This window comes from Euphorbia lathyris, chromosome 9 (genome assembly GCF_963576675.1).
Source record: "Euphorbia lathyris chromosome 9, ddEupLath1.1, whole genome shotgun sequence".
Taxonomy (NCBI): domain Eukaryota; kingdom Viridiplantae; phylum Streptophyta; class Magnoliopsida; order Malpighiales; family Euphorbiaceae; genus Euphorbia; species Euphorbia lathyris.
In genome coordinates, this window is record NC_088918.1 from 5,065,864 (window position 1) to 5,078,959 (window position 13,096).

At 33.9% G+C, this 13,096-nt stretch overlaps 1 protein-coding gene across 1 annotated transcript; it reads left to right on the top strand.

Annotated features, from left to right (window-relative positions):
• Window positions 1–8,767: 8,767 nt before the first annotated feature.
• LOC136206565 (DUF724 domain-containing protein 7-like) lies at window positions 8,768–12,965 on the top strand. Its single transcript, XM_065997659.1, has 4 exons — window positions 8,768–9,401; window positions 11,029–11,370; window positions 11,809–11,917; window positions 12,001–12,965. The coding sequence occupies exons 1-4, from the start codon at window positions 8,883–8,885 to the stop codon at window positions 12,657–12,659; spliced, it is 1,629 nt and encodes a 542-aa protein (XP_065853731.1). The 5' UTR covers window positions 8,768–8,882; the 3' UTR covers window positions 12,660–12,965.
• Window positions 12,966–13,096: the final 131 nt, after the last annotated feature.

Genomic DNA, 13,096 nt, shown 5'->3' on the forward strand with positions numbered 1-13,096 from the left:
GAATTATTAGTCCAAGAATTAAAATTGTTTAGAATCATATTTCTCATGAAACTACCGTGTTTTCAAATTACAATTTTTAGACGGTTCTTTCTCTCTCCAAACAAAATAACACCTAAATGATTTAAAAAAAATTAAGAATTAAAATTTCTCATAATAGTGGTCATATTGATTAAAATTAAAATGGGTCATCATATTAGTAAAGTGTAAAATTGAAGCGTCGTAATATTCGATTTTGAAGTTTAGAAGCGATAATAAAAGTAAGTGTAATGTTGAAAGACCATAAATATAATATGCATTTAAGTTTGTAAAATACAAACTAAATTTTTTTAACCATTGTTTGAATAAATCATAAACACAATAAAGTAAATATATCACCTGAATTAGAGCTTTGATCTATACATCATCCATTTTCTCTTTTCCATCTATGCTAGTAGGAATGGCAACAGGTACTCTATCCGTGGGTACCCGAAACTATCCGATCCTAATGGAACTATCTGTATCCTGTATAAAAGGGTATGAAACGTGTATGAGATCAAAATCATTACCCGTTAGGATAATGGGACGGGTATGAGAATATCCTCAGGATACCTGGCGCCCATTACACGTCATAACTCTTTTATATATTAAAAAATATTATAGTGTTTTAGATTTAAGAGGTAGGATTTGAACACAAACCTTTTGTTTTCGACCATTAATTGATACCACTAAGTTACTTTATTTGTTTTAATTAAGGTTCAATTTGTTCAATTTTTAGATGGATGATTTATTAAATTTATACTTTGTTAAATTTGTAATATTTTTTTGTTTTATTTATTGATTCTTAACGGGTAAGGATACCCGCGGGTACCCATGAATTAAATGGGACGAGTATGGGATGCAAAACATATACCCGTTAGGATAATGGGACGGGTACAGGTAATTAAAAAAAATAAACGGATAAGGGTTTGGGATTGTCACTACCCGCGGGTACCTTATCCGTTGTCATCCCTAGATGTCAGGTGATATGGAATGAAATAACGAAATGGGCTTAGATAAATAAGTCGAGACATAACATTTCATACATCTAGTTAGCCCACCTAATTACGAAGAGTTTTCCGGAAATAAAGAGGGAAAAGGACTTCAGACTCCAAGATTACACGCTCAATCGTTCATTGTGGAAATATAGCTTCCGGACCAATCAGGAGATGACACGTGTAACCGAGCACACACTTGAATGTCTATAAATAGTGTAGAAATCAATAAGACAGGTACATAATTGTATATATTATAATATCACTATATTCCTGATAAATTACGCATTCTTCATACTAATTTAGGTATCAGAGAGGGTTCATCGGTCATTGGCCCCCAATCTGACTTGTTTCTCTCTTTCATAGAAAACCCACCTAATACCTCCCTCAAATTCACATCCTTCCCCTTTGGGCCTCGGCCCAAACATCTCCAATTAGATGCTGGGCTTCTTCAGCCCAGTGTTTTGAAAAAGACTCGAGCCTCTTTGTTATTAGTAGGAAAATTTACACAAAAATGAGATTTAAAAAATTATTTACAAATATGTCAAGTACTAATTTAAATAATATCAAACTAAGCAAAATAGTTGTTTTTCATATATTTTAAGAATTAGGTTTTATGGCTTAGGAGTCTAAGATATATGTTTTAGGGTTTATGATTTATGAATTGAGGTCTAAAAATTATAAATTATGGTACAAAATCATACATATATAAGAAATAGTGATATATTAAGAATTAAGTTTTATAACATAATTTAATTGTAATTTTATAAGAAGATATGATTTTCATGTAAAAAGCCGGTTTTAATAAGTGTTCCATGCAAATTCTCTTTACTTGCTTCCAATTAGGGCCTAATGGGGCAACGCTACATCCCCACATCCATATGCTAAATGGACGGCTACGAGATCTAGTTTAAGCGACTTGATGCTCTTAACCACTCACATCAACTTTAATTGGTTAATTTTAGTATTTTTAGTCTTAGATTTTATTAGGGGACAAGGTGCAATAATACCCCTAATGTTAACAGCTAGGAGCAATTTTACCCATAACGTTTAAAATGATGCAATTTACCTCTAATGTTGGCAGTCGAGAGTAATTTTACCCCTAACATTAGCAAGTTGGGTCAATTTCAGATATTATTATAAAACACATATATTTTGTTCATTATTCTGCACCAATTGCATATCAGTTGGTTCTAAAAAATACTTCATATTTTATGTGATTTAATAATAGAATTGAAGATTAATATTTATAAATTCGACGAAATATATGAAATTTTTTGGGTATTGCTATTTACCGCAACCAAATTCCTTATCACCGCACCCATTGGACAATTTTGCCCTTGGCATAAAAAAAATTCGAAATTGGAAAAAAAAATTGAGAGAAAATTCAAAATTTAGCCTAAACGGATGCTGCATCCGTTCCCACCATGAGTCGAGCGGTATGCCGCATCCGTTCCCGTCATGGGTCGAACGGTATGCCGCATCCGTTCCCACCATGGGTCGAGCGGTACGTCGCATCCATTCCCGCCATAGGTCGAACGGTATGCCGCATCCGTTCCCACCATGGGTCGAACGGTATGCCGCATCCGTTTAGACTAAATTTTGAAATATGCAAAATCGTAAAAAATTTAGTGACGAAAAATACTAAATCATTCAATTTTTTATGACGAAAAATGAAAAATTCTCCTATTTTTTGTGACGAAAAATGTAAAATCGTCATGAAAAATATGTATTATTTTCATGATTTCTTTGATAAAAAGATGTAAATCTTAATGTTTCTGACTCATAATCATCCATTTTTGGGGTTCGGATTGTCACACATCAATTATTTTCATAATTTCAATTATTGTTGTTCGGGTTTATGATTTTGGAGAGAGACTTATCAGTTTTTGATCAAAATTATGATAAGGGCAAAAAAGTCCAAAAGAGGCGGTGATAAGGAATTTGGTTACGGTATTTAGCAGTTGACAATTTTTTCTTCCAACTTGTACAAAATACAGTATATTTTTTTTTTAAAAAAATTCACAACTAATCATATATTTGTGATATGTTATTAACGACGCACATATGAAGCATATATAACAAGATTTATGACCGAAAAGATAATTTGATAAATTATTTCTTCCAACTTGTACAAAATACAGTATATTTTTTTTTTTTTTTAAATCACAACTAATCATATATTTGTGATATGTTATTAACGACGCACATATGAAGCATATATAACAAGATTTATAACCGAAAAGATAATTTGATAAATTATTTCTCAGATTGACCCAATTTATCAACGTTAGGGGTAAAATTGCTCTTAGCTTCCAACATGAGGGATGCAATTGCACTATTTTAAATGTTAGAGATAAAATTGCTTCTGAATGTAAATGTTAAGGGTATTTTTACATCTTATCATTTTATTAGTTTAGGATAAGTTGTAATTTTATTATGTGGATTGCTATTCACCGCCTCTAAATTACTTATCACCACCCCTTCTTGGACACTTTTGCCCTTTTTCATTTTTTAAACTCAAAAACTGAAATTCTCTCAAATTACTTCAAAATTCAAAAACCCAAACAACATTCATGGGACTTAAACATCATAGAAGAAAACTTGTTGAATATGTGCTAAACGGGTGATAGCGGAAACAGGTGGATCACCCATTTCTACCTAGGCAGAAACGGGTAGTTCATCCATTTCTGTCTAGGCCAAGTGGTGTGAATCACCCGTTTAGGTCAATTTGGATGAATTTTTTTATATACTGATTGGATCAGTTAGTTTTTGGAGACGAATTTCAATTTGTGTAAATAGGAACTGTAGTTATTCGATTTTCTCGACGTTCTCGGGTCCATTTTTCAGAAATCCAATTTTTGGTTCGGAAGAGAGAGAATATTAAGTTTTTGAATGAAAAATTGAAAAGGGCGAAAATGTCCGAGAGAAGGCGATGAATAGCAAAACCCTTTATTTATTCCAACTTTAATTTATGGGTTTTTTTTAAGAATTAATTTACGGTTTTAATGTCTAGTTTCAATGCCATTTTATTATTTTGTTTGTAAGTTTACTAAGTTTTTATTAATTAAAATTTAAGTTTGTCTTTATTATGATTTTTATATTTGAATTATCTTTTATTTTTTTATTTTTTTTATTCAAAGTAAGATAACTGAGCACTTTGAATAAAAAATAACAAATAAAAGATAATTCAGAGATAAAATCATAATAAAGACAAACTTTAGGTATTAATAATTTCAATTTCAGTTACAAAGAATAGAATTATTGATTGATTAGTCAAAGCTGACGTTGAGGAAAAAGATTCCTCCAGTCAAGGCTACTGTGAGTGACGACAACCGTTTGAATGAAAGGTTATATGTTGGTAGATTAAACACATGGACAAATAAATAATCCTTCTGTTTTATAATATTTGTGTTTTAAGGTTAGAACATCAAAATTAAGAAATATAATTAATGTTAACTAAAAGATTTTATTACTCTTATATTAATTAGATCTATTATTTCTAAAATAAAAAGGTAACTTAAATAAGGATATATTTGATAAAACATCAATTAATGTGCATAGATTGAATCAAAACGTCAAATATTATGGAACAAGAAAATTTATCTAGAAAGACAAATATTATGAAATGGAATGAATAGAAGTTTTGGTCGTTTTGAGGTGTTGTTTTAATAAAACCTCGTGCTTACCAACATTAGTGAATTCAAGAATGATTATTTAGGGGCTTGGTGGCATTTACAGCCGGTCCCAAGCCCGGACAAAGGAGGAGGATTATGGTAGGTTTGTGGCGGTCAGCGTAAAACTTAGCCACATCTTATGACATGAACTAAAATATATGGTTCATGTTAGTCGACCCGAATCATTTCGGGACTAAGATTTTGTTGTTGTTGTTATAATTTAAGTGGTCAAGAACAATTTTTTAAGTATCACTGGAAAAATTTTCGAAATTGAACTAGATTGTGTCTAAAATTCTTAACATGTAAAAAAATATTTTTTATAAAAAAAATGTTTTCAATAAAAAATTTGGATTTAGAAAATGGCCTAATAGGCAAAAAAAAAAAAAAAAAAAATTAGAAATTTGGATTTTAGATGGCCTAACAAGTCCAATAAAATTAGTAATTTGGATTTAGGAGGGTCTATCAGGTAAAAAAATAATAGAAAATTAGATTTAGGAATGGCCTAACACTTCTCGGACCATTTTTGGGTGCTAAACCAGCACGCCATTAATATTTCTTAGAAAGATGGGGCTGGAACTGTCCTGATCAGGCCAATTTATCAGATACTCCATTGAAGTTGTAGGTTAAATGCCCAATTTATTATATATCTATTCAAAGTTTAATCAAATCATCAATTTAGCACCCCAGTCCTTAAATTTTGTGGAGATAGGAGGGAGCCAAAACTACTCCTGATTATGGTGGTTCCGGCGCTCGAAGGGGCCAAACCCTCTGGATTCCCTGTATACACCCTCGCGTACTAATACTTTAAAGTAGACTGTTTTTCACCATATTTAAGTTTAATAGAAAAATAAAATATGACAAAGTTGCTACGTGGATAACCGAAAAATTAGCTACTAAAATAACTTTATTTAAATTAGCGGTTTAACCCTAATTTGCTATTTGAAACCGTTTTTCACCAATCACGAGTTTGACTAGAGGTTTTGATTAGTCAAACCGGGAAAAAAAATATGTTGTCTGAAACTCCATATTCCTTCCTTATCCCTCTTACAAGAAAATTTTCATTGTTCTTTTGTGTGGATCTTCTTGATCCACACAATATATTATTTTAATTAAATGGGAATCATTTTTTACGAGAGAGAGAGAGTGAAATTGGGACAACATATTATGGGTCCGTTTGTTATATATACTGTTTGCTTTTACTGTTAGAAAAAGCTGATTTTCCAAAAAGGGGTGTTTGGTTGTTTCTTTTCATGCTATTGTTTGTCTTTTCATTTCAAAATGAGAGTTTTAGATGTTTGGTTATGGAGCTCTTGTTTGCTTTTTACATCTGAAAAGTAACATTTTATAAAAGCAGGGAATCCCTGCTTTTTAGAAAAGCAACATTTCCAACAGCAAACAACAAACAGTAAACAACAACAGCAAACAATAGATAAAACAAACAGATCATTTCTGCTTTTATAAAATGCTACTTTTCAGGTGTAAAATACAAACAGAATGTCACTAAACATATAAAACTTTCTATTTTGAAGTGAAAAAACAAACATGAGGATAAAAAGAACAACCAAACGCACCCTTTCTTTGGGTCAATTTTATTTGCCAAACAATGCAAATTATTCTTTGGGTCAATTTTATTTGCCAAACAATGCAATTAATACATAATGATTCCTTAATTATATCATAGGTAATCCCTACTTTTTAGGCTAAATATTAGGACTAAAGATTCCTAATTATGAATATATATTTACCTTATTATGTAAGGAAAACAAGTGAAAAGCTTAGGTACAATTTTACACGCTTTACTTTTAGAGTAGTTAGCAAACGCTTATAATTAATTAGGTAATAAATAATGTGAAATGTTGTTTACCGTTTCATTTTTATTTATCACCGTTCCCCTTTTTGCCCTTTTTTATTTTTTTAACCAAAACTTCTCATTTTCTCTAATCTTTCTAAAAATCACAAACCTCTAGACGAGAATCATGAAGGGAAATTACAGTAAATTTATGTTTTTTTTTTTGTTAAATTTTCATCGAAAACATGAGTTCTGTCTCCGGATTTGGAGACGGAACTCGTCATCCGCCTAGTAGGCGGATGAATCTCCTGTCTGCCCAATGGGAGATTCTCCCACCTGCCGGACAGACGGGAAGTTCATCTGCCTGCCCTTAGGCAGGCGGGATTTTCTCCCACCGAGGCCAAATACGAGTATAAAAAAATTCTAAATCGTCCATTTCTAGAGTTCTCGAGTCCATTTTTTACCTCGTCTTCGAAATCATCCATTTTCGGGATTCTTGGGTCCATTTTTTAAGAATTTCGATTTTACTCGGGAGAGAGAATTTTTTTTCAGTTTTTTATCAAAATAAAATGAGAAGGACAAAATTATCAAATAGAAGCCGATGATAAGTAAAACGAAGGCGGTAAATAACAACACCCATAATAATTCAGAACAACACTATATAATTAACCGCAACAACAAACATACATCAATTAAGAAGTAAACCAAACATATTCTTAATAGGAAATTAAAATAGTAATTAAGGACAAAAAGTTTTAATATAAATATTTCAGTATTTTAATTGAAAAAAACTATTAAAACCAGCACTTTCTAAATTAGCGGTTTGAATCTAATCCTTTATTTCAAACCGTTTTTCACAAAATACCATTATTTGAGGTTTTGACAAGTTAAATCCGGGAAAAAATTTAATATCTGAAATAGGTGTGTTAATGAACCGGGTAATTCATAAACTATTTGATCTCGGCTTGGTCAAAACTCGGCTCGATGGAGCTCAACTTGAATTTGAAATCCGTTCGAGACATTCACGAGCCAAGCCGAGCTTTCATAGGTTCGGCTCGAAAGCTCTTGAACAAACACATTGATTTTTTTAATTACTATTTATTTATTTACAAATAAAACAATGGAAAAAGAATTGGATAAGTTATTCCCTCCATTAGAAAGCTGAAATTTGATAATAAAATGCTAAATTAGGTACAATTGGATAAATTAAAATTGAGCCGCTCGTAAGCTTTTCTTAAGCTCGAACTGAGCCTAAAATCATAGATTCGTCGAGCTTAAAATTCAGGCTCGACGAGCTTCGAGCTCGAGCTGAGCCCGATCTCTTCGATTCTCGAGCTAAGCCAAGCCTGTCTAGGTTTAGTATTAGTTCAGCTTGTTGATCATCCCAATCCGAAACTTCTTGTCCCCCTCACAAAAAACCTTCATTTTTACTGTGTAGGTCTCTCTGGCTCACACAATAATATTATTTTAATAAAATGTTAAACCAGGTACAATTAAATAAATTAAAATCCAGCCGCTCATAAGCTTTTTATCGAGTCGAGCCTACCTCAAATTCGAACTGAGCCTAAAATTATAGGGTCGTCGAGCTTCGAGCTCGAGCCGAACTTAAAATTCCAGGCTCGATGAGTTTGGAACTCGAACCGAGTCTGATCTTTTCGATTCTCCAACTAACCCGAGCCTATCTAGATTTAGTATCAGTTCAGCTTGTTGATCCTCCTAATCCGAAACTCATTGTCCCCCTCTCAAAAAAAGCTTCATTTTTATTGTGTAGGTCTCTCTAGCTCACACAATATATTATTTTAATAAAATGTTAAATTAGGTACAATTAAATAAATTAAAATCGAGTCACTCGCAAGCTTTTCTCGAATCGAACCTATCTTAATCTCAAACCGAGCCTAAAATTATAAGCTCGTTGAGCTTCGAGCTCGAGCTGAACTTAAAATTTCAAACTTGAGCCAATCTCTTCGATTCTCGAGCTGAGCTGAACCCACCTAGATTCAGTATCGGTATCGGTTCGGCTCATTGACCCTCTTATAAAAGCTTCACATAATATATTATTTTAATTAAATAAAAAAAATTTTCTGCAAAAGAAATATTGAATTTGGGACAACAGATTTTCTTCCGGTAAAATTCATTCACCAAACAAGAGCTTAAGACATTAATAATTCCTTAATTATATCTTATGTAACGCCTAAATGTTAGGACTAAGTATTCATGAAACCGCTAAATAGTTAGGACTAAAGATTCCTATTATGCATATACATATATATATATAAATACACACAATAGGAAAATTAAGTGTCTAACTTGGCATAATCTACAGAGTAAAGCCAAAAAAGGAGCGTTTTTTGCAGATCTTCTTTCCTTTCTTCCGACACCGCTCTTCTTCCCTATCTTCCGGCACCGATGGGAAAAATAGCACGGCAAAGTCCGAAGGCGATACCGAACAATGACAAAGACAAGAACAAGAACATGAAATTGCAATTTCTAACAGTCAATTCAGTGGTGGAGGTGACCAGCGATGAGGAAGGGTTTAAAGGAGCCTGGTACGTTGCCAAAATCCTAAAACCGTATGTCAATCGGAAACCTAGATTCTTAATCGAGTATGAGAATTTACTTTCTGAGAAGGACTCGGATCAGCTGTTGAGAGAGACTGTCGACGGTTCTTTCATTCGGCCTGCTCCTCCGCCTCCTGCGGCTGATGAGATTTATGAGGTGAATGATGTCGTTGATGCGTTTCATCGGGACGGGTGGTGGAAAGGAGTGGTGAGTAAGGTTGAGTCACGGAAGCATGGGAGGAAGTTGAGGAGAAGGTATACTGTTGAGTTTGAAAATCCGCCTGAGAAATTGAAGTTTAATGGTAATGTTTTGAGGTTTCACTTTGACTGGATTGACGGAAAATGGATTCAAACCCCTAAAAAGAAGGTCTGTATTCTATCTTAAAATTGCAAATTCTGTGTTGGATATTTTTTCGTTTGTTTTCGCTTCTTGTTTGGGAATTTATTAGAGTAAATGTGGAATCAAATTGGTACTTCCATCTGGAGGTTTTTTTAGGTTTCAATTATAATGGAAATTGCAAATTCTTGGTTAGATTTTCAATTGCTCTGTTTGTGTTTTTTTGGATAAAATTTCAAGAGATTTGAATTGACTTAAAAGTTTGGGGGTTTTTGGATTCTGCGTTTGGTAAATTTGGAATTTCTTTTTATTTGTCTTTCAAATTATCCTTTCTCTGTTTCTTTTCTCAATGTCAGTCTTAGATCATTGTGTGCTTAAAAATCTATTATTCCTTATTGGAAATGAGATTGATCAAAACTTTGTTACTATGAGAAGAATAAAAAAAGGAAATAAAAGAAGTTGTTTCAAGAACCACTAGGTTGATTATAAACTCTCATGATTGAGCACTTGTTCTTTCTTTTTACCTGATTAGTATGATCTGTTTGAAGTTTGATGTGGCAAAATTGTGTTTATGGCTAGTGGCTGATACTGGATTGAGTCGTTTCGAACAAATTTAGAGAAATTTATAGCTTATCATATATTGATCAAGTTGGATTTTATAATTAAATGCAAACTCAATGAGTTAATTAACTACTCTTTATTTGTCGGAAACAGGGGCCGAAACCATCCATGGTAGGGCTGGTTCCGGCGGAGGGGCTGTCTCCGCCCCTGTTTATGGTTAATGTTGGAGTAAAAGGACTGAAATTTGTAGATTGATTTGGGTATTTAGGTTATTAGTTATCTTTGAGTAACAGATTGATACCACTTAATCTAGAATCCTATGTTGCACGGAAACGGATACCGGAAAACGTTATTTCGAAAAATAGCTAGGAAACGGAAAAGAACGGACCGTGCAACATAGCTAGAATCAAAGGGAAAAACGAAAATGATGAACAGAAAGTGTATGTTCTAGTTGTGTTGATATTTTCAATGCTAGTTTATAAAGAAAGAGTAGAGTAAAATCAGAATATTTCTATGAGCACGGAAACTCTTTTTCACTGTTTCCGGCGGAAACTCTCTGAAACTGATACCAAATGTTTCCGTGCATGTTTCCATAATTACCCAAAATATAAAAGACGTCTCTCATTTTTAAATGGTTTCCTCTGCCTATTTCGATTAAAGTCTGGAAATTCAAACTTCCTATTTTGCAATTCCTATTCAATAGAAACTTCCTATTTGGCTGATAATTCCTTCATTGTATGCCTCTATGTTTTTTTCTATATTTACACGTTTTCCCTACGTTTCCGTTTCCTACGTTTCTCGGTATCCGTTTCCATGCAACATAGGAATATTTTGTTCTTGGTAAATTTCAGTTTTAAACATTGCTTATTTATCTCTACCTTGGGATAAAACAAATGAATGCTATGGCTTAGAAAGAACATATAAACAGAGCAAATTCTTGGTTGGATTTTTTCATTTGTTTTTTTGAGGTTTCAATTTATCTTCTCGTCTGAACACCTCGGTGGAAGAAAACGAAGGGTTAAAATGAGGCATTATTTGTCTAATTTGCTTTAGCAGAATTACATCTAGACAACTGAGAAACTTGGCTTTGTTTCAGGTATTACTGGACGGAGCTCATGCTGAAGAACAATCAGCACATGTTTCCCTTAAGGCGGGTTCAAGCACAGCAGACAATGACGATGATGAGGAGAAATCTTCTGTTAAGAAGTCGAGGAAGAATCCAGCAGGGGAGTCAAGCACTTTCTGTGCAACATCAGCAAGTACGAACCTCAAGACGCCAGCACCTGAACCTGAGGAGACGCTTCCAAACTCTGCCGACATTTTATCTCCTCGTCAATGTTTCCTGACTTTGATGCCAATTACTAAATGCTCAACTTTTGATGCCAGCAGAAATCTGGAATTGGCTGGATCTAACAGTCCGAAGAAGGGAAAATGCTCTGTAAGTGCTCCCGTGTTCATAATAGGTTTCCTTTGAAATTCATTGAAATCCTCTTTAATGTTTTTCTACTTTACATAGAACTGGATGGTTTGATTTCTGCTCGAAAACTCATATTGCAGTGTTGTTATTAGAGTAATAAACTTCACATTTTAACCGAATCACTGTTACGAAACGAACACATGTTCCAGTTGATCCATTTAAATTGGGATTTTTTTAGGGCTCTCAATTTTTGACACGAGAATACAATTTACAGAGACAGACAACTTGCTTTGACGCAATTCATTTGACACTATTACCATTTTACATTTATATCGCTTCTAGTTCTGGATCAACCGAATTTCTAGACGCCTGTTTCGATATTATATTAATATCGGCAACCCTTCTTAAATATATATTGAATTCAAAAGTTTAGATGGTTGCTCTTGTTTATGAATGCAGGGTCCTAATGAACAAGAAGCTGGATCGGAAGATGGAATCACAGAGTCCTCGAAGAAGAGGAAAAGAGAGCTGGACGCTCAAGTTACAGGCCAGCAGGTTCCTACTGCAGGTAAGCACACTGCACACATAATATACATATTAGATGATGCATTTCAATTTCGTTTTACTTATTTAAAAACTGATGTTTTGCAGCTGGAGAAGAGACGATAAATGTCGAAACTTTCAACCCATCCGCTGAAGTAAACGGTCAAGTGCCCGAACCAGTGACCCAGCCTTTCATAAGGACCTCATACATGTGGAAGCACATTGATTCTCTCGAGATCTTCCGAATCCTACCACAGCACCCACATTTCAATTTCTTAGCTGATTGCAACGAGGAGACTCGTGAAGGATCAGCTATCGGTCATATGCTGACCTTTGCTTCCATGGCAGAGAAGGTAACCAAGTTACAGATAGACGATCCAATGAGTCGTTTTGACAGCTATGTGGAGGCTCTTGCAATTCTTGAAGAGATCGGATTCGATGCAAAGGTTGTGGCTGACCGTCTTAACGAGTTGCTGGCTCTCAAAAAACAGCACGAACAGCTCAAAAATCAATCGAAAAGATACCAGACTTTGCTTGCAGATTGTGATGGGAGAAAAGCGAAACTGGAACAAGAAATTGCTGAAATCGACAGGATGACGACGAGTGATTTAGTAATGCAACGAGCATTGAAAGTATCCGAGATGGGGATGGAAGATTCAAACAGGGGTCTTGTACAATTTCAGGTTTCTTCTGTAAAAGTTGCCATTTTCGATGTGGAGCATAAGTTTAAGGTTAGATCTGCAGCCCCGTGGCAGAGGGTTATCTAGAGTGTTCTCTGTGGTCTTCTCGTTCAGATAATTTTGTTCCGAGTTTAGTTTCAGTGCATCTCGATGTATTTAGTGAGAACCGAAACTGTATCTGCAATCTGAGTCGACATTGTTAATTTAGCTATAACCGGATAGGTAATTAGTATAATTGCACCTCCATTGTTCGGTGTAAGCGGAATTAGGTATTTGGGTATAGTTTATAGTGGCGGGTGGTATAGATAGAAAAATTGAATGATGTAATCAAATTTGTTCGGAACATCATTTAAGTTAGCGGTATAATATTAATTGCGCTCTTTATTATAGAAACTATGAATTCCAGTTATTACTATTTGATTAAATGAAAAAACGGATTCAAAAATGCAATTTTAAATTAACGTTTTCTAACGGTGAAATTTTAAAACAGCAATTTTAAATTAAAGTTTTTTAAACGGTGCAAA